General features: G+C 41.5%; 1 protein-coding gene across 1 annotated transcript in view; it reads left to right on the plus strand.

Moving 5' to 3' along the window:
• CDYL (chromodomain Y like) overlaps positions 1-23000 on the plus strand; it is a 484963-nt gene that overhangs the window by 276094 nt on the left and 185869 nt on the right. The window contains exons 4-5 of the mRNA XM_053715829.1: positions 20081-20253; positions 20984-21026. Of these exons, the coding sequence (XP_053571804.1) occupies positions 20081-20253; positions 20984-21026 (216 nt within the window). The remainder of the gene's footprint in view (positions 1-20080; positions 20254-20983; positions 21027-23000) is intronic.

Raw genomic sequence — 23000 nt, forward strand, 5'->3', positions numbered from 1 at the left:
TATGTGATGCCATTTTTTGATATTATCAGAGTTGATGTCAGGTTTATGTCTCTAGCGATTTTAGCTAGAAGAGCTTTATGGCTTAAAACTTGGAATGCTGATATGGCTTCTAAATCAACTCTACTTTCTATTTCTTTCCAGGGTAACAAATTATTTGGTTCTCAGTTGGATTCTATTATTTCAACTGTTACTGGTGGGAAAGGAACTTTTTTACCACAGGATAAAAAATCTAAAGGTAAAAACAGGGCTAATAATCGTTTTCGTTCCTTTCGTTTCAACAAAGAACAAAAGCCTGATCCTTCATCCTCAGGAGCAGTTTCAGTTTGGAAACCATCTCCAGTCTGGAATAAATCCAAGCCAGTTAGAAAGGCAAAGCCTGCTTCTAAGTCCACATGAAGGTGCGGCCCTCATTCCAGCTCAGCTGGTAGGGGGCAGGTTACGTTTTTTCAAGGAAATTTGGATCAATTCTGTTCACAATCTTTGGATTCAGAACATTGTTTCAGAAGGGTACAGAATTGGTTTCAAGATGAGACCTCCTGCAAAGAGATTTTTTCTTTCCCGTGTCCCAGTAAATCCAGTAAAAGCTCAAGCATTTCTGAATTGTGTTTCAGATCTAGAGTTGACTGGAGTAATTATGCCAGTTCCAGTTCCGGAACAGGGGATGGGGTTTTATTCAAATCTCTTCATTGTACCAAAGAAGGAGAATTCCTTCAGACCAGTTCTGGATCTAAAAATATTGAATCGTTATGTAAGGATACCAACGTTCAAGATGGTAACTGTAAGGACTATCTTGCCTTTTGTTCAGCAAGGGAATTATATGTCCACAATAGATTTACAGGATGCATATCTGCATATTCCGATTCATCCAGATCATTATCAGTTCCTGAGATTCTCTTTTCTGGACAAGCATTACCAGTTTGTGGCTCTGCCGTTTGGCCTAGCTACAGCTCCAAGAATTTTTACAAAGGTTCTCGGTGCCCTTCTGTCTGTAATCAGAGAACAGGGTATTGTGGTATTTCCTTATTTGGACGATATCTTGGTACTTGCTCAGTCTTTACATTTAGCAGAATCTCATACGAATCGACTTGTGTTGTTTCTTCAAGATCATGGTTGGAGGATCAATTTACCAAAAAGTTCATTGATTCCTCAGACAAGGGTAACCTTTCTGGGTTTCCAGATGGATTCAGTGTCCATGACTCTGTCTTTAACAGACAAGAGACGTCTAAAATTAATTACAGCTTGTCGAAACCTTCAGTCACAATCATTCCCTTCGGTAGCCTTATGCATGGAAATTCTAGGTCTTATGACTGCTGCATCGGACGCGTTCCCCTTTGCTCGTTTTCACATGCGACCTCTTCAGCTCTGTATGCTGAATCAATGGTGCAAGGATTACACAAAGATATCTCAATTAATATCTTTAAAACTGATTGTTCGACACTCTCTAACGTGGTGGACAGATCACCATCGTTTAATTCAGGGGGCTTCTTTTGTGCTTCCGACCTGGACTGTAATTTCAACAGATGCAAGTCTCACAGGTTGGGGAGCTGTGTGGGGATCTCTGACGGCACAAGGAGTTTGGGAATCTCAGGAGGTGAGATTACCGATCAATATTTTAGAACTCCGTGCAATTTTCAGAGCTCTTCAGTTTTGGCCTCTTCTGAAGAGAGAATCGTTCATTTGTTTTCAGACAGACAATGTCACAACTGTGGCATACATCAATCATCAAGGAGGGACTCACAGTCCTCTGGCTATGAAAGAAGTATCTCGAATTTTGGTTTGGGCGGAATCCAGCTCCTGTCTAATCTCTGCGGTTCATATCCCAGGTATAGACAATTGGGAAGCGGATTATCTCAGTCGCCAAACGTTGCATCCTGGCGAATGGTCCCTTCACCCAGAGGTATTTCTTCAGATTGTTCAAATGTGGGAACTTCCAGAAATAGAACTGATGGCGTCTCATCTAAACAAGAAGCTTCCCAGGTATCTGTCCAGATCCCGGGATCCTCAGGCGGAGGCAGTGGATGCATTATCACTTCCTTGGAAGTATCATCCTGCCTATATCTTTCGGCCTCTAGTTCTTCTTCCAAGAGTAATCTCCAAGATTCTGAAGGAATGCTCGTTTGTTCTGCTGGTAGCTCCGGCATGGTCTCACAGGTTTTGGTATGCGGATCTTGTCCGGATGGCCTCTTGCCAACCGTGGACTCTTCCGTTAAGACCAGACCTTCTGTCTCAAGGTCCTTTTCTCCATCAGGATCTGAAATCCTTAAATTTAAAGGTATGGAGATTGAACGCTTGATTCTTGGTCACAGAGGTTTCTCTGACTCTGTGATTAATACTATGTTACAGGCTCGTAAATCTGTATCTAGAGAGATATATTATAGAGTCTGGAAGACTTATATTTCTTGGTGTCTTTCTCATCATTTTTCTTGGCATTCTTTTAGAATACCGAGAATATTACAGTTCCTTCAGGATGGTTTAGATAAGGGTTTGTCTGCAAGTTCCTTGAAAGGACAAATCTCTGCTCTTTCTGTTTTTTTTTTCACAGAAAGATTGCTATTCTTCCTGATATTCATTGTTTTGTACAAGCTTTGGTTCGTATAAAGCCTGTCATTAAGTCAATTTCTCCTCCTTGGAGTTTGAATTTGGTTCTGGGGGCTCTTCAAGCTCCTCCATTTGAACCTATGCATTCATTGGACATTAAATTACTTTCTTGGAAAGTTTTGTTCCTTTTGGCCATCTCTTCTGCCAGAAGAGTTTCTGAATTATCTGCTCTTTCTTGTGAGTCTCCTTTTCTGATTTTTCATCAGGATAAGGCGGTGTTGCGAACTTCTTTTGAATTTTTACCTAAAGTTGTGAATTCCAACAACATTAGTAGAGAAATTGTGGTTCCTTCATTATGTCCTAATCCTAAGAATTCTAAGGAGAAATCGTTGCATTCTTTGGATGTTGTTAGAGCTTTGAAATATTATGTTGAAGCTACTAAATCTTTCCGAATGACTTCTAGTCTATTTGTTATCTTTTCCGGTTCTAGAAAAGGCCAGAAAGCTTCTGCCATTTCTTTGGCATCTTGGTTGAAATCTTTAATTCATCTTGCCTATGTTGAGTCGGGTAAAACTCCGCCTCAGAAAATTACAGCTCATTCTACTAGGTCAGTTTCTACTTCCTGGGCGTTTAGGAATGAAGCTTCGGTTGATCAGATTTGCAAAGCAGCAACTTGGTCCTCTTTGCATACTTTTACTAAGTTCTACCATTTTGATGTATTTTCTTCTTCTGAAGCAGTTTTTGGTAGAAAAGTACTTCAGGCAGCGGTTTCAGTTTGAATCTTCTGCTTATGTTTTTTCATTAAACTTTATTTTGGGTGTGGATTATTTTCAGCAGGAATTGGCTGTCTTTATTTTGTCCCTCCCTCTCTAGTGACTCTTGTGTGGAAAGATCCACATCTTGGGTAGTCATTATCCCATACGTCACTAGCTCATGGACTCTTGCTAATTACATGAAAGAAAACATAATTTATGTAAGAACTTACCTGATAAATTCATTTCTTTCATATTAGCAAGAGTCCATGAGGCCCGCCCTTTTTTGTGGTGGTTATGATTTTGTATAAAGCACAATTATTCCAATTCCTTATTTTATATGCTTTCGCACTTTTTTATCACCCCACTTCTTGGCTATTAGTTAAACTGAATTGTGGGTGTGGTGAGGGGTGTATTTATAGGCATTTTGAGGTTTGGGAAACTTTGCCCCTCCTGGTAGGAATGTATATCCCATACGTCACTAGCTCATGGACTCTTGCTAATATGAAAGAAATGAATTTATCAGGTAAGTTCTTACATAAATTGTTTTTTCGTTGTTTATTCTGGAAAGCGTAGGGGTCAGAAAGCTACGGCTACCTCTTTCTTTTTGGCTGAGAAGTATCATCCGCCTGGCATATGAGACTGCTGGACAGCAGCCTCCTGAAATAATTACGGCTCATTCTACTAGGGCTGTGGTTTCCACATGGGCTTTTAAAAACAATGCTTCTGTTGAACAGATTTGTAAGGCTGCAACTTGGTCGTCACTTCATACTTTTTACAAATTTTACAAATTTGATACTTTTGCTTCTTCTGAGGCTATTTTTGGGAGAAAGGTTCTTCAAGCAGTGGTGCCTTCTGTTTAGGCTCCTGTCTTGTCCCTCCCTTTCATCCGTGTCCTTTTGCTTTGGTATTGGTATCCCACAAGTAAGGATGAAATCCGTGGACTCGTCATATCTTTGTAAAAGAAAAGTAAATTTATGCTTACCTGATAAATTCATTTCTTTTACGATATGATGAGTCCACTGCCCACCCTGTTCTTTTTAAGACAGATTTATTTATATTTGGTAAACTTTAGTCACTTCTGCACCTTTTAGCCTTTCCTTTTCTCTTCCTATACCTTCGGCCGAATGACTGAGGGTGGAGGGGAAGGGAGGGGCTACATATGGTGCTCTTTGCCACTTCCTGTTATCAGGAGGTTAATATCCCACAAGTAAGGATGAAATCCGTGGACTTGTCATATCGTAAAAGAAATTAATTTCTCTTGTAAGGTGTATCCAGTCAACGGATTCATCCATTACTTGTGGGATATTCTCCTTCCCAACAGGGAGCTGCAAGAGAATTACCCACAGCAGAGCTGTCTATATAGCTCCTCCCCTAACTGCCACCTCCAGTCATTCTCTTGCAGCTCTCGACAAGGGAAGTATCAAGAGATGTGTGGTGATTTAATGTAGTTTATCTTCAATCAAAAGTTTATTATTTTCAAATGGTACCGGAGTTGTACTATTTTGGCCTCAGGCAGAAAGTAGAAGAAGAGTCTGCTTGAGGTTTTTGATGATCTTAGCGGTTTGTAACTAAGGTCCACTGCTGTTCCCACACATAACTGAAGAGATGGGTAACTTCAGCTGGGGGAATGGCATGCAGGATTACCTGCCCTGAGGTATGTTCAGTTTTAAATTTTTCTAGAGAGATGATAAGCTAGAAAATGCTGACAGTGCCTGATTTATTTAAGGTAAGCCTGATTACAGTGATTTAATAACGACTGGTATCATGCTTGCTGTAAAGGGTAATATTCTTGTTATTTGCTCTCATTACTTAATAGATAGAACGTTTGCTTGATGTATATAAACGTTTAGTACAAATGGTGATAAAACTTTATTCTGGGGCCCAGTTTTTCCACATGGCTGACTAGATTTTTCCTAGGGATAGTTTTTTAAGGCCCTCTCACTGTGAGTATATGTTAGGAGGGGCCTATTTTCGCGCCCTAATTGCACAGGAGTTTTTGCAGCTTGAGACATCCAACTTCCCTGAAGGAGTCCCCTGTCATATAGGACCCCTCTAAAGGGTTTTTGTGCCTTCCAAAGTCGTTTTATGGGCAGGTAGGAGCCACAGTAGAGCTGTGGCAGTTGGTTGTGACTGTTTAAAAACGGTTATATCGTTTTTTTTATCCGGTTTTGAAACTAAGGGGTTAATCAACCATTTGCAAGTGGGTGCAATGCTATTTCAGTCTATTATACACACTGTAAAAATTTCGTAGAATTTACTGCATTTTTCACTGTTTTGCAGTTTGTGATTATTTTTTTCTCTTAAAGGCACAGTACCGTTTTTATTTTTTGCTTGTTCACAGTTATTAAAGTGTTTTCCAAGCTTGCTGGTCTAATTACTAGTCTGTTTAAACATGTCTGACATAGAGGAAACTCATTGTTCATTATGTTTAGAAGCCATTGTGGAACCCCCTCTTAGAATGTGTACCAAATGCACTAATTTTACTATAGATTACAAAGACCCTATTCTGGCTTTAAAGAATTTATCACCAGAAGAAATTGACAAGGAGGAAGTTATGCCGTCTAACTCTCCCCACGTGTCAGAACCTATAAATCCCGCTCAGGGGACGCCAAGTACATCTAGCGCGCCCATTGCGTATACCTTACAAGACATGGCGGCAGTTATGAATCATACCATTACAGAGGTATTATCTAAACTGCCAGGATTACAAGGAAAGCAAGACAGCTCTGGGACTTGAATAAATACAGAGCTCTCTGACGCTTTAGTGGCTATGTCTGATACACCCTCACAATGTACTGAAGCCGAAGCAGGGGAGCTTCAATCTGTGGGTAATTTTTCTGATTCAGGGAAGACACTTCAACCTTATTCTGATATGTCTACATTTAAATTTAAGCTTGAACACCTCTGCATATTGCTCAGGGAGGTCTTAGCGACTCTGGACGACTGTGACGCTATTGTAGTCCCAGAGAAATGATGTAGATTGGATAAATACTATGTAGTACCTACTTACACTGATGTTTTTCCAATCCCTAAGAGGTTTTCTGAATTTTTTTTAAAAAGATGTTAATGGTAGCGGCAATGGACATAGTACCGTTTGCCCGCCTACATCTCAGACCGCTGCAACTTTGCATGCTCAGTCAGTGTAATGGGGATTACACAGATTTGTCCCCTCTACTAAATCTGTATCAAGAAACCAGGGATTCTCTTCTCTGGTGGCTATCTCAGGTCCATCTGTCCAAGGGGATGAGCTTCCGCAGGCCAGATTGGACTATAGTAACGACAGATGCCAGCTTTCTGGGCTGGGGTGCAGTCTGGAACTCCCTGCAGGCTCAGGGCTCGTGGACTCAGGACGAGGCACTCCTTCCGATAAACATTCTGGAACTAAGAGCGATTTTTCAATGCTCTTCAGGCGTGGCCTCAGCTAGCTGGGGTCAGGTTCATCAGATTTCAGTCGGACAATATCAAGACTGTAGCCTACATCAACCATCAGGGGGGAACAAGGAGTTCCCTAGCAATGTTGGAGGTTTCAAAAATAATTCTATGGGCAGAGGTTCACTCTTGCCATATATCTGCTATCCATATCCCAGGAGTCGAGAACTGGGAGGCAGATTTTCTAAGTCGGCAGACTTTTCATCCGGGAGAGTGGGAACTCCATCCAGAGGTATTTGCACAGTTGATTCAACTTTGGGGCAAACCATAACTGGATCTCATGGCGTCTCGCCAGAACGCCAAGCTTCCTTGTTACGGGACCAGGTCCAGGGACCCCAAGGCAATGCTGATAGATGCTCTAGCAGCGCCTTGGTCCTTCAACCTGGCTTATGTGTTTCCACCGTTTCCTCTGCTCCCTCGTCTGATTGCCAAGATCAAGCAGGAGAGAGCTTCAGTGATTTTGATAGCACCTGCGTGGCCACGCAGGACTTGGTATGCAGACCTGGTGGACATGTCATCCTGTCCACCATGGACCCTGCCGCTGAGGCAGGACCTTCTACTTCAGGGTCCTTTCAACCATCCAAACCTAATTTCTCTGCGTCTGACTGCTTGGAGATTGAACGCTTGATTTTATCAAAGCGTGGTTTCTCTGAATCGGTCATTGATACCTTAATTCAGGCTCGAAAGCCGGTTACCAGGAAAATCTATCATAAGATATGGTGTAAATATCTTCATGAGGGTTACTCATGGAGTAAGGTCAGGATTCCTAGAATATTATCTTTTCTCCAAGAAGGATTGGAGAAGGGATTGTCGGCTAGTTTCTTAAAGGGACAGATTTCTGCTCTGTCTATTCTTTTGCACAAGCGTCTGGCTAATACTCCAGACGTTCAGGCGTTTTGCCAGGCTTTAGTTAGAATCAAGCCTGTGTTTAAACTTGTTGCTCCACCATGGAGTCTAAATTTAGTTCTTAAAGTTCTTCAAGGGGTTCCGTTTGAACCTTTGCATTCCATAGATATCAAGCTGTTGTCTTGGAAAGTTCTGTTTTTGGTAGCTATCTCCTCGGCTCGACGAGTTTCGGAGTTATCGGCTTTACAATGTGATTCTCCTTATCTCATTTTCCATGCTGATAAGGTAGTGTTGCGTACCAAACCCGGGTTTCTTCCTAAGGTGGTATCTAATAAGAATATCAATCAGGAGATTGTTGTTCCTTCACTATGTCCTAATCCTTCTTCAAAGAAGGAACGTCTATTACACAATCTTGATGTGGTCCGTTCTTTTTAAAATTCTATTTACAAGCCACTAAAGATTTTCATCAAACATCTGCTTTGTTTGTGGTTTACTCTGGACAGAGGAGAGGCCAAAAGGCTTCAGCAACTTCTCTTTCTTTTTGTTTAAGAAGCATAATCCGCTTTGCTTACGAGACTGCTGGCCAGCAGCCTCCTGAGAGCAGTAGCTTCCACATGGGCTTTTAAAAATGAGGCTTCTGTTGAACAGATTTGTAAGGCGGCGACTTGGTCTTCGCTTCATACCTTTTCTAAATTCTACAAATTTGATACTTTTGCTTCTTCGGAGGCTGTTTTTGGTAGAAAGGTCTTACAGGCAGTGGTGCCCTCCGTTTAAGCGCCTGCCTTGTCCCTCCCTTCATCCGTGTCCTATAGCTTTGGTATTGGTATCCCACAAGTAATGGATGAATCCGTGGACTGGATACACCTTACAAGAGAAAACAAAATTTATGCTTACCTGATAAATTTCTTTCTCTTGTGGTGTATCCAGTCCATGGCCCGCCCTTTCATTTTAAGGCAGGTGTTTTTTTATTTTTTTAAACTACAGTCACCACTGCACCCTATAGTTTCTCCTTTCTCTTGCTTGTCTTCGGTCGAATGCCTGGAGGTGGCAGTTAGGGGAGGAGCTATATAGACAGCTCTGCTGTGGGTGATCCTCTTGCAGCTTCCTGTTGGGAAGGAGAATATCCCACATGTAATGGATGAATCCGTGGACAGGATACACCACAAGAGAAATAAATTTATCAGGTAAGCATAATTTTTTTTTTATTAGGTAAGCATAAATTTACTTTTCTTCTGTTATGTGTGATCAGTCCACGGGTCATCATTACTTCTGGGATATAACTCCTCCCCAACAGGAAATGCAAGAGGATTCACCCAGCAGAGCTGCATATAGCTCCTCCCCTCTACGTCAGTCCCAGTCATTCTCTTGCACCCAACGACTAGATAGGATGTGTGAGAGGACTATGGTGATTATACTTAGTTTTTATGACTTCAATCAAAAGTTTGTTATTTTACAATAGCACCGGAGCGTGTTATTACTTCTCTGGCAGAGTTTGAGGAAGAATCTGCCAGAGTTTTTTACTATGATTTTAACCGGAGTAGTTAAGATCATATTGCTGTTCTCGGCCATCTGAGGGAGGTAAAGGCTTCAGATCAGGGGACAGCGGGCAGATGAATCTGCATTGAGGTATGTAGCAGTTTTTATTTTCTGAATGGAATTGATGAGAAAATCCTGCCATACCGTTAAAATGACATGTATGTATACACTTCAGTATTCTGGGGATGGTATTTCTCCGGAACTACTCTGCTAAAGGTCACTAATACTTTTAATAACTATTTATCATGTTAAACGTTTTTTGCTGGAATGTAAAATCGTTTACATTGCTGAGGTACTGTGTGAATAGATATTTGGGCATTATTTTCCACTTGGCAGTTTTTTTGCTTGTAATTGTGACAGTTTCGTTTCTCTTCACTGCTGTGTGGGAGAGGGAGGGGCCGTTTTTGGCGCTCTTTACTACGCATCAAAAAATTCCAGTCAGTCACTTTTATTTTTCCTGCATGATCCGGTTCATCTCTGACAGATCTCAGGGGTCTTCAAACTTCTTTGAAGGGAGGTAACTTCTCTCAGCAGAGCTGTGAGAATTCTTATAGTGACTGTGCATAAAAACGTTGCTTTGTACTTTTTATGTCAAATTTAATTATTGTTATTTTACTAATGGGAACAAACCTTTGCTAAGAGTTGTGTTGTTTTAAAGTTTGATGCTATAACTGTTTTTCAGTTCATTATTTCAACTGTTATTTAATCGTTTAGTACCTCTTTGAGGCACAGTATTTTTTTGATAAAAAAGATTATAACCAAGTTGTAAGTTTTTTGCTAGTGTGTTAAACATGTCTGACTCAGAGGAAGATATCTGTGTCATTTGTTCCAATGCCAAGGTGGAGCCCAATAGAAATTTATGTACTAACTGTATTGATGCTACTTTAAATAAAAGTCAATCTGTACAATGTGAACAAATTTCACCAAACAGCGAGGGGAGAGTTATGCCGACTAACTCGCCTCACGCGGCAGTACCTGCATCTCCCGCCCGGGAGGTGCGTGATATTATGGCGCCTAGTACATCTGGGCGGCCATTACAGATAACATTACAAGATATGGCTACTGTTATGACTGAAGTTTTGTCTAAATTACCAGAACTAAGAGGCAAGCGTGATCACTCTGGGGTGAGAACAGAGTGCGCTGACAATGCTAGGGCCATGTCTGATACTGCGTCACAGCTCGCAGAGCATGAGGACGGAGAGCTTCATTCTGTGGGTGACGGTTCTGATCCAAACAAATTGGACTCAGATATTTCAAATTTTAAATTTAAATTGGAGAACCTCCGTGTATTACTAGGGGAGGTCTTAGCAGCTCTTAACGATTGTAACACCGTTGCAATACCAGAGAAACTGTGTAGGTTGGATAAATACTTTGCGGTACCGGCGAGTACTGACGTTTTTCCTATACCTAAGAGACTAACTGAAATTGTTACTAAGGAGTGGGATAGACCCGGTGTGCCGTTCTCACCCCCTCCAATATTTAGAAAGATGTTCCCAATAGACGCCACCACTAGGGACTTATGGCAGACGGTCCCCAAGGTGGAGGGAGCAGTTTCTACTTTAGCTAAGCGTACCACTATCCCGGTGGAGGATAGCTGTGCTTTTTCAGATCCAATGGATAAAAAGTTAGAGGGTTACCTTAAGAAAATGTTTGTTCAACAAGGTTTTATATTACAACCCCTTGCATGTATCGCGCCGATTACGGCTGCGGCAGCATTTTGGATTGAGTCGCTGGAAGAGAACCTTAGTTCATCTACGCTAGACGACATTACGGACAGGCTTAGAGTCCTTAAACTAGCTAATTCTTTCATTTCGGAGGCCGTAGTACATTTAACTAAACTCACGGCTAAGAACTCAGGATTCGCCATACAGGCACGTAGGGCGCTGTGGCTAAAATCCTGGTCAGCTGATGTGACTTCTAAGTCCAAATTACTTAATATACCTTTCAAGGGGCAGTCTTTATTTGGGCCCGTTTTGAAAGAAATTATCGCTGACATTACAGGTGGTAAGGGCCACGCCCTACCTCAAGACAAAGCCAAAGCTAAGGCTAGACAGTCTAATTTTCGTCCCTTTCGGAATTTCAAAACAGGAGCAGCATCAACCTCCACTGCACCAAAACAGGAAGGAGCTGTTGCTCGTTACAGGCAAGGCTGGAAGCCTAACCAGTCCTGGAACAAGAGCAAGCAGGCCAGGAAACCTGCTGCTGCCCCAAAGACAGCATGAACCGAGAGCCCCCGATCCGGGACCGGATCTAGTGGGGGGCAGACTCTCTCTCTTTGCCCAGGCCTGGGCAAGAGATGTTCAGGATCCCTGGGCTCTAGAGATCATATCTCAGGGATACCTTCTAGACTTCAAATTATCTCCCCCAAGAGGGAGATTTCATCTGTCAAGGTTGTCAACAAACCAGATAAAGAAAGAAGCGTTTCTACGCTGCGTACAAGATCTGTTATTAATGGGAGTGATCCATCCGGTTCCACGGTCGGAACAAGGACAAGGGTTCTACTCAAACCTGTTTGTGGTTCCCAAAAAAGAGGGAACTTTCAGGCCAATCTTAGATTTAAAGATTCTAAACAAATTCCTAAGAGTTCCATCGTTCAAAATGGAAACTATTCGGACAATCTTACCCATGATCCAAGAGGGTCAGTACATGACCACAGTGGATTTAAAGGATGCTTACCTTCACATACCGATCCACAAAGATCATCACCGGTACCTAAGGTTTGCCTTCTTAGACAGGCACTACCAGTTTGTAGCTCTTCCATTCGGACTGGCTACGGCTCCAAGAATCTTCACAAAGGTTCTGGGTGCCCTTCTAGCGGTACTAAGACCGCGAGGGATTTCGGTAGCTCCGTACCTAGACGACATTCTAATACAAGCTTCAAGCTTTCAAACTGCCAAGTCTCATACAGAGTTAGTTCTGGCATTTCTAAGATCGCATGGATGGAAGGTGAACGAAAAGAAGAGTTCTCTTTTTCCTCTCACAAGAGTTCCATTCTTGGGGACTCTTATAGATTCTGTAGAAATGAAGATTTACCTGACAGAAGACAGGTTAACAAAGCTTCAAAATGCATGCCGCGTCCTTCATTCCATTCAACACCCGTCAGTAGCTCAATGCATGGAGGTGATCGGCTTAATGGTAGCGGCAATGGACATAGTACCTTTTGCACGTCTACACCTCAGACCGCTGCAATTATGCATGCTAAGTCAGTGGAATGGGGATTACTCAGATTTGTCCCCTACTCTGAATCTGAATCAAGAGACCAGAAATTCTCTTCTATGGTGGCTTCATCGGCCACACCTGTCCAGGGGGATGCCATTCAGCAGGCCAGACTGGACAATTGTAACAACAGACGCCAGCCTACTAGGTTGGGGCGCTGTCTGGAATTCTCTGAAGGCTCAGGGACTATGGAATCAGGAGGAGAGTCTCCTTCCAATAAACATTCTGGAATTGAGAGCAGTTCTCAATGCCCTTCTGGCTTGGCCCCAGTTAACAACTCGGGGGTTCATCAGGTTTCAGTCGGACAACATCACGACTGTAGCTTACATCAACCATCAGGGAGGGACAAGAAGCTCCCTAGCAATGATGGAAGTATCAAAGATAATTCGCTGGGCAGAGTCTCACTCTTGCCACCTGTCAGCAATCCACATCCCGGGAGTGGAGAACTGGGAGGCGGATTTCTTGAGTCGCCAGACTTTTCATCCGGGGGAGTGGGAACTTCATCCGGAGATCTTTGCCCAAATACTTCGACGTTGGGGCAAACCAGAGATAGATCTCATGGCGTCTCGCCAGAACGCCAAACTTCCTCGCTACGGGTCCAGATCCAGGGATCCGGGAGCAGTTCTGATAGATGCTTTGACAGCACCTTGGAACTTCAGGATGGCTTATGTGTTTCCACCCTTCCCGCTGCTTCCTCGATTGATTGCCAAAATCAAACAGGAGAGAGCATCAGTAATTCTAATAGCACCTGCATGGCCACGCAGGACTTGGTATGCAGATCTGGTGGACATGTCATCCTGTCCGCCTTGGTCTCTACCTCTAAGACAGGACCTTCTGATACAGGGTCCATTCAAACATCAAAATCTAACTTCTCTGAAGCTGACTGCTTGGAAATTGAACGCTTGATTTTATCAAAACGTGGTTTTTCTGAGTCGGTTATTGATACCCTGATTCAGGCTAGGAAGCCTGTTACCAGAAGGATTTACCATAAAATATGGCGGAAATACCTATACTGGTGCGAATCCAAAGGTTACTCCTGGAGTAAGGTTAGGATCGCTAGGATATTGTCCTTTCTACAAGAAGGTTTAGAAAAGGGTTTATCAGCTAGTTCATTAAAGGGACAGATTTCAGCTCTGTCCATCTTGTTACACAGACGTCTGTCAGAAAATCCAGACGTCCAGTCCTTTTGTCAGGCTTTAGCTAGGATCAAGCCTGTATTTAAAGCTGTTGCTCCACCATGGAGTTTAAACTTAGTTCTTAACGTTTTACAGGGTGTTCCGTTTGAACCCCTTCATTCCATTGATATAAAAATGTTATCTTGGAAAGTTCTGTTTTTAATGGCTATTTCCTCGGCTCGAAGAGTCTCTGAGTTATCAGCCTTACATTGTGATTCCCCTTATCTGATTTTTCACTCAGACAAGGTAGTTCTGCGTACTAAACCTGGGTTCTTACCTAAGGTAGTCACTAACAGGAACATCAATCAAGAGATTGTTGTACCATCCTTGTGTCCAAATCCTTCTTCAAAGAAGGAACGTCTTCTACACAATCTGGATGTAGTTCGTGCCCTCAAGTTCTACTTGCAGGCAACTAAAGATTTTCGCCAAACTTCTTCCTTGTTTGTCGTTTACTCTGGACAGAGGAGAGGTCAAAAAGCTTCTGCTACCTCTCTCTCTTTTTGGCTTCGTAGCATAATACGTTTAGCCTATGAGACTGCTGGACAGCAGCCTCCTGAAAGAATTACAGCTCACTCCACTAGAGCTGTGGCTTCCACTTGGGCCTTTAAGAATGAGGCCTCTGTTGAACAGATTTGCAAGGCTGCAACTTGGTCTTCGCTTCATACTTTTTCCAAATTTTACAAATTTGACACTTTTGCTTCTTCGGAGGCTATTTTTGGGAGAAAGGTTCTTCAGGCAGTGGTTCCTTCTATATAATGAGCCTGCCTATCCCTCCCGTCATCCGTGTACTTTTGCTTTGGTATTGGTATCCCAGAAGTAATGATGACCCGTGGACTGATCACACATAACAGAAGAAAACATAATTTATGCTTACCTGATAAATTCCTTTCTTCTGTTGTGTGATCAGTCCACGGCCCGCCCTGTTTTAAGGCAGGTAGATATCTTTTAAATTATACTCCAGTCACCACTTCACCCTTGGTTACTCCTTTCTCGTTGATTCTTGGTCGAATGACTGGGACTGACGTAGAGGGGAGGAGCTATATGCAGCTCTGCTGGGTGAATCCTCTTGCATTTCCTGTTGGGGAGGAGTTATATCCCAGAAGTAATGATGACCCGTGGACTGATCACACAACAGAAGAAAGGAATTTATCAGGTAAGCATAAATTATGTTTTTTCCTACTTTTTGGAAGCTACTCCTCCTTTTGAGCCTATGCATAAGTTAGCCAAAAGAAACAACACTTTCCAACAAAGTAGTTTAATGTCCATTTCTTCTACAAGAAGAGTTTTCTGAATTGTCTGCCGTTTTTAAGGACAGTTTTTAATTTCTTGCCTAATGTTGTTTTTTCTAACGGCTAGATTTAGAGTTTTGCGGCCATAGGGGTGCGTTAGCTACGCGTGTTTTTTCCCCCCACACCTTTTAAATAACGCTGGTATTTAGAGTTCTCTGAAGGGCTGCGTTAGGCTCCAAAAAGGGAGCGTAGAGGCATATTTACCGCCACTTCAACTCTAAATACCAGTGTTGCTTACGGTAGCGGCCAGCTGGAAAAACGTGCTCGTGCACGATTCCCCCATAGGAAACAATGGGGCAGTTTGAGCTGCAAAAAAACCTAACACCTGCAAAAAAGCAGCGTTCAGCTCCTAAAGCAGCCCCATTGTTTCCTATGGGGAAACACTTCCTAAATCTGCACCTAACACCCTAAAATGAACCCCGAGTTTAAACACCCCTAACCTTACACTTATTAACCCCTAATCTGCCACCCCCACTATCGCTGACACCTGCATTTTATTATTAACCCCTAATCGTCTGCTCCGGACACCGCCGCAACCTACATTATCCCTATGTACCTCTAATCTGCTGCCCCTAACATCGCCGACACCTACATAATATTTATTAACCCCTAATCTGCCCCCCCCAACGTCGCCGCTACCTTACCTACATTTATTAACCCCTAATCTAATTATATTGTAGCTATTTTAGGATTTATATTTATTTTACAGGCAACTTTGTATTTATTTTAACTAGGTACAATAGCTATTAAATAGTTATTAACTATTTAATAGCTACCTAGTTAAAATAACAAAATTACCTGTAAAATAAATCCTAACCTAAGTTACAATTAAACCTAACACTATCAATAAATAAATTAACTAAACTACCTACAATTACCTACAATTACATCAACTAAACTAAATTACAAAAAATAAAAAAAAGATTACAAGAATTTTAAACTAATTACACCTTCTCTAAGCCCCCTAAAAAAATAACAAAGCCCCCCAAAATAAAAAAATGCCCTACCCTATTCTAAAATAAAAAGTTAACAGCTCTATTACCTTACCAGCCCTTAAAAGGGCTTTTTGCGGAGCATGCCCCAAAGAAATCGGCTCTTTTGCCTGTAAAAAAAAAAAAAACATACAATACCCCCCCCCCCCCATTACAACCCACCACCCACATACCCCTAATCTAACCCAAACTCCCCTTAAATAAACCTAACACTACCCCCCTGAAGATCTCCCTACCTTGTATTCACCCAGCCGGGTATCACTGATCCGTCCAGAAGAGGTCCTCCAGAGGGTCCGAAGTCTTCATTCTATCCGGCCAGAAGAGGTCCTCCAGAGGCTCGGAAGTCTTCATCCAGACGGCATCTTCTATCTTCTTCCATCCAGAGCGGAGCGGGTCCATCTTGAAGCAGCCGGCGCGGATCCATCCTCTTCTAACAACGTCCTACGTCCGAATGAAGGTTCCTTTAAATGACGTCATCTAAGATGGCGTCCCTCGAATTCTGATTGGCTGATAGGATTCTATCAGCCAATCGGAATTAAGGTAGGAAAGATCTGATTGGCTGATCGAATCAGCCAATCAGATTCAAGTTCAATCGGATTGGCTGATTCAATCAGCCAATCAGATTTTTCCTACCTTAATTCCGATTGGCTGATAGAATCCTATCAGCCAATCGGAATTCGAAGGACACATCATGGATGACGTCATTTAAAGGAACCTTCATTCGGACTTAGGACGTCGTTAGAAGAGGATGGATCCGCGCCGGCTGCTTCAAGATGGACCCGCTCCGGATGGAAGAAAATAGAAGATGCCGCCTGGATGAAGACTTCCGAGCCTCTGGAGGACCTCTTCTGGCCGGATAGGATGAAGACTTCAGACCCTCTGGAGGACCTCTTCTGGACGGATCGGTGATACCCAGCTGGGTGAATACAAGGTAGGGAAATCTTCAGGGGGGTAGTGTTAGGTTTATTTAAGGGGAGTTTGGGTTAGATTAGGGGTATGTGGGTGGTGGGTTGTAATGTTGGCGGGGGTGGGGGTATTGTATGTTTTTTTTTTTTTTACAGGCAAAAGAGCTGATTTCTTTGGGGCATGCCCCGCAAAAAGCCCTTTTAAGGGCTGGCAAGGTAATAGAGCTGTTAACTTTTTATTTTAGAATAGGGTAGGGCATTTTTTTATTTTGGGGGGCTTTGTTATTTTTTTTAGGGGGCTTAGAGTAGATGTAATTAGTTTAAAATTCTTGTAATCTTTTTATTTTTTGTAATGTAGTGTTTGTTTTTTTTTGTAATTTAGTTTAGTTGATTTAATTGTAGGTAGTTTAGTTAATTTATTTATTGATAGTGTAGTGTTAGGTTTAATTGTAACTTAGGTTAGGATTTATTTTACAGGTAATTTTGTTATTATTTTAACTAGGTACCTATTAAATAGTTAATAACTATTTAATAGCTATTGCACCTAGTTAAAATAAATACAAAGTTGCCTGTAAAATAAATATAAATCCTAAAATAGCTACAATATAATTATTTGTTATATTGTAGCTTTATAAGGATTTATTTTACAGGCAAGTATTTAGCTTTAAATAGGAATAATTTATTTAATAAGATTTAATTTATTTCGTTAGATAAAAATTATATTTAACTTAGGGGGGTGTTAGTGTTAGGGTTAGACTTAGCTTTAGGGGTTAATACATTTATTAGAGTAGCGGGGAGGTCCGGTCGGCAGAATAGGGGTTAATACTTGAAGTTAGGTGTCAAAGATGTCAGGGAGGGCAGATTAGGGGTTAATACTATTTATTATAGGGTTTTTGAGGCGGGAGTGCGGCGGTTTAGGGGTTAAAACATTTATTATAGTGGCGGCCAGGTCCGGTCGGCAGATTAGGGGTTAATAAGTGTAGGTAAAAGTAGCGGCGACGTTGGGCGGGTCAGATTAGGGGTTAATAAATATTATGTAGGTGTCGGCGATGTTAGGGCAGCAGATTAGGGGTACATAGGGATAATGTATGTGGCGGGGGTGTGCGGTCGGCAGATTAGGGGTTAAATTTTTTTATTAGAGTGGAGGCGATGTGGGGGGGCCTCGGTTTAGGGGTACGTAGGTAGTTTATGGGTGTTGGTGTACTTTAGAGCACAATAGTTAAGAGCTTTATAAACCGGCGTTAGCCCATAAAGCTCTTAACTCCTGACTTTTTTTCTGCGGCTGGAGTTTTGTCGTTAGAGTTCTAACGCTCACTTCAGCCAAGACTCTAAATACCGGCGTTAGGAAGATCCCATTGAAAAGATAGGATACGCAATTGGCATAAGGGGACCTGCGGTATGGAAAAGTCGCGGCTGGAAAGTGAGCGTTAGACCCTTTCCTGACTGACTCTAAATACCAGCGGGCGGTAAAAAGCAGCGTTAGGAGCCCTTAACGCTGGTTTTGACGGCTAACGCAGAACTCTAAATCTAGGCGTAACAGATTGTTTGTGTCCCAATCATGAGAATAATTTGAAATGATCCTTGCATTATTTGGATGTTGTCAGGGCATTGACATATAATGTTGATGCCACTAAGGATTTCAGGAATAGTCTGTTGGTTCTTTTTTCTTGTTCTCAGAAAGGCTAGAAATCCTCTGCTGTTGCCTCTTAGTTGAAGTGTCTGATTCACAAGACTTATTTGAAGGCAGGCCTCTCCTGCGGATTACAGCTCATTCTATTAGGTCAGTTGCCACTTCTTTTGCTTTCAAGAATGAAGCTTCAGTTGATCAGATTTGCAAAGCAGCTACTTGGTCTTTGCATACTTTCACTAAATTTTAAATTTTTTATGTTTTTTCTTCATCTGAAGCCTTTGGTAGAATGGTCCTGCATGCAGTGGTCTCTGCTTGAGACTTGTATCTGTTTTTTTAATTGCATTCTAAAAAAAATTATTTTGTGGGGTTGTGGATTTTTTTTCTCAGTGAAAAAGCGGTTTTTTAAATCCCTCCCTTTTGTTATTATTTGTGGACTTCCACAGCTTGGGTATTCTTTACCATTAGTAAGGGATAGTGGACTCTCACCACCTGTATGAAAGAAAACATAATTTATACTTATCTGAAAAATTCCTTGCTTTCATGTTGATGAGAGTCCATGAGCCCCCCACATGCACACACTCTTTTCTTAGGGTTGATTTGTTTGTTTTTTAGCACTTTTTTTATTTTTTCCCTGCTCCATTTATAGCTCTTGATCCTTTTTTTACCTCACTTACTTGGCTATTCGTTAGACTGAGGTACGTGTGAGATGGGAGGTTTTATTTAGAGCTCTTGGGGTTTGCTCTCTTTGCCCCTCCTAGCGCTAGAGAAGTAATTCCCATGAGTAAGGGATCGTGGACTCTTACCACCATGAAAGAAAGTCATTTAACAGGTAAGTATAAAAAAAAGAAAAAAAAATGTGACTGCATTCTGGCAGGCTGTCTGCCAGTACCTAAGATGGTGTTAACCAGTGGGGAGAGAGGAAGGAAAAGAGCTGCTTAGGAAGGATCAGGGGGTGGGAGGGTCATTACTACATTACAGCAAAAATTAACCACCTTGCTGCCAGGAAATTCAATATTGTGGTGCAGTTAGCAGCCTTCTAGTTGTCAAAAACCAAAGGCAAAGCCATGCATGTCTGCTGTTTCTGAATAAAGGGGACCCCGAGAAGCGTTTACGACCATTTGTGTTATGACAGCAGTAGTTGTGTGTAAATAACTTCAGTGAGAAACCCAAAGTTTGCGAAAAGTTAACAATTTTTAAAATATGAATGTATTTGGCGGCCAAATAGTGGCATTAAACACACCAAAATTGGCCATTGGCCTAGATCAATACCTCAGGTTGTCTACTTTAAAAATATATAGTTTTCATAGGTAAATTTAAAAAAAGCTCTATTTCTGTTTAAACTGAGTAATGGCAAAAATACTTAAAATTCTCAGGTACTTTAGGCAATTTTTCCTATGAAGGTTGTTATAATACGCAAACAGTTAATCATTTCAGGATTTCTTCTTTTGAATACTGCCCTTGAAATAAATAGGTCCAGCTGCCTGATCAAATTTAATGGTCTGTAATTTAGCTTTCAGGATGCATGCGCAACCCTCTCAGTTGAGAACATAACTCCATTAGTACAGTACAGAATTATTTGCACTGGTACTGTGTATATAAGAAAACCAACTTGTTGAGAAGTACTGATGTTGCCCCATTAGTCAGTGTAAACTGATGTATTTATGTTGTATATTTATTAGTGTTTTGTATTCTCAATGTAATAATGTCCAGTAGTTTAGCTTTTGTTACTGTTTTAAATAAAACATTTTTAACACTTTTTTTTTTTTTAGGTAATGAAAGAAGTTCAAGGTGCCCTAAATACTGCAGCTGCAGATGACAGCAAACTTGTTCTCTTCAGTGCTGTTGGTAGTGTCTTCTGCTGTGGTCTTGATTTTATTTATTTTATTCGACGTTTGACAGATGACAAAAAGCGTGAGAGCACTAAAATGGCTGAAGCAATACGGTATGTAGGAATATTTGTTTTTTCATTAAATTTCACTTTATTTTCACTAACAGTTAATTTTCTGTGGCTCTCAATGTCAGGAAAATTACCAATTGAGACCGCTTTGCCCTCAGTGAATATACAGAAAGTTGATTTTTTTTGGCTAGGTCCCACTCTGCCTATTCCCTCAGTCATTCATTCCCTTTCTGTAAGTTCACAGATTTTGACATTGTTGAGAAAGTTGTACATCTCCTCCGGAATAAATAAAGCATTTGGCTCTGCTTATGGGTGGGCTGAATATTTTTCCATTGCGTGTCCAACTAATGGGGAAAAGGCACCACCATTATTTTGTTTAGAATATTCAGTGCTAAGCATCTATAGTGTAATATATTTCAAATCCTGTTTATCTAAATAAAATGTCATTTTCAGGACACTTGTCTTATTGATGGGTGGTTGTAATCAAAACCATTTATTATTCAAATAAAGTTTCAAAATAATTGCAACACTCCATTGGTGTTTTAATTTTTTACTACAAGCCAACAACTTTTCCTCACCCCACAGCACTTTGTGTTCTCATACTCACATGGTGACGTGATATTCAGGTAACAAGTGGGGAATACTTTATGCATGCTTGAAGTAGTCTTGAAGAAAATTTTGACATCTCTCAGTATAGCATGCTCTCTTTTGCAAGTGTCTAGCCACCCCTTAACCTCTGCTTCCTATGGCCTTTTGTTTGTTTTGTTGTGCACAGGACCCCCCAGCATGCTAAATCAATCCCTGAGGAGTTTCTTCAGGTATGTATAGACTTTAGCATTTCCCTCATGGATTAAATCATAGAGAAGTGGGCATATTTATTTTCAGGTAGTTGTTCCTAGATCTCTAGATTATTTGCTCTTATGTCTAGCTGTACTCAAACGTGTAGTGAAGCTATGCCACAGTTAATTTAAGGTATCATTATTGTTTTCTTGTCTTTGATTTTGTTTTAATATTTGATGCATTTTCTCCAACATTGGTGTGTCCGGTCCACGGCGTCATCCATAACTTGTGGGAATATCTCTTCCCCAACAGGAAATGGCAAAGAGTACAGCAAAAGCTGTCCATATAGTCCCTCCTAGGCTCCGCCCACCCCAGTCATTCTCTTTGCCGTTGCACAGGCAACATCTCCACGGAGATGGTTAAGAGTATGTGGTGTTTAGTTGTAGTTTTTTATTCTACTATCAAGAGTTTATTTTAAAATAGTGCTGGTATACTATTTACTCTGAAACAGAAAAAGATGAAGAGTTCTGTTTGTGAGAGGAATATGATTTTAGCAGCAGTAACTAAAATCGTTTGCTGTTTCCACATAGGACTGTTGAGATGAAATAACTTCAGTTGGGGGAAACAGTTAGCAGACTTTTCTGCTTAAGGTATGACTAGCCATATTTCTAACAAGACTGTGTAATGCTGGAAGGCTGTCATTTCCCCTCATGGGGACCGGTAAGCCATTTTCTTAGTCTCAAACAGAATAAAGGGCTTAATATGGGCTATAAAACTGGTAGACACTTATGGGCAAGATTGATTGCTTTATTTGGGCATTTTATACAGATTGAGGTTGAATTTCACACTTATAAACTTTGGGGAACGTTTTTTAACGTCAGGCACTGGTTTAGACACCTTTTCAGTCAGGAAGGGCCTTCACTGTAGTAGGCTGAGCCTCATTTTCGCGCCATTACTGCGCAGTTACTTTTGAGAGCAGGACATGCAGCTGCATGTGTGTGGATCTGAAAGTAGTTGAAAAGGTTCCTAGAAGGCTTCATTTGGTATCGTATTCCCCCCTGGGTTTGGTAAAGTCGCAGCAAAGGCTGTAGCTGGGACTGTAGAGGGGTTAAAACTGTAACCGGCTCTGGTTTCTTCATTTTAAGGGTTAAAGCACTGAAAATTTGGGTGCAATACTTTGAATGCTTTAAGACACTGTGGTGAAAATTTGGTAAAATTTGAACAATTCCTTCATTGTTTTTCACATATTCAGTAATAAAGTGTGCCCTGTTTAAAATTTAAAGATTCTAAACAAATTTCTCAAAGTACCATCGTTCAAAATGGAAACTATCCGAACGATCTTACCCTCAATCCAGGAGGGTCAATTTATGACTACCGTGGATTTAAAGGATGCGTATCTACATATTCCTATCCACAAAGATCATCACCAGTTCCTAAGGTTCGCCTTTCTGGACAAACATTACCAGTTTGTGGCTCTCCCATTCGGGCTAGCCACGGCTCCAAGGATTTTCACAAAGGTACTCGGAGCCCTTCTAGCGGTTCTAAGACCAAGGGGCATTGCAGTGGCACCGTACTTGGACGACATTCTGATACAAGCGTCGTCTCTTTCAAGGACAAAGGCTCACACAGACATCGTTCTGGCCTTTCTCAGTTCTCACGGCTGGAAGGTGAACATAGAAAAAAGTTCCTCCGTCGACAAGAGTCCCCTTCTTGGGGACAATAATAGATTCGTTAGAAATGAAGATTTTCCTGACAGATGTCAGAAAGTCAAAGCTTCTAAACGCTTGTCAAGTTCTTCACTCGGTTCCTCGACCTTCCATAGTTCAGTGCATGGAAGTAGTAGGATTAATGGTTGCAGCAATGGACATAGTTCCTTTTGCGCGAATTCATCTAAGACCATTACAACTGTGCATGCTCAAACAGTGGAATGGGGACTATACAGACTTGTCTCCAGTGATCCAAGTAGATCAGGAGACCAGAGACTCACTACGTTGGTGGCTAACCCAGGATCA

This window comes from Bombina bombina, chromosome 5 (genome assembly GCF_027579735.1).
Source record: "Bombina bombina isolate aBomBom1 chromosome 5, aBomBom1.pri, whole genome shotgun sequence".
NCBI lineage: Eukaryota > Metazoa > Chordata > Amphibia > Anura > Bombinatoridae > Bombina > Bombina bombina.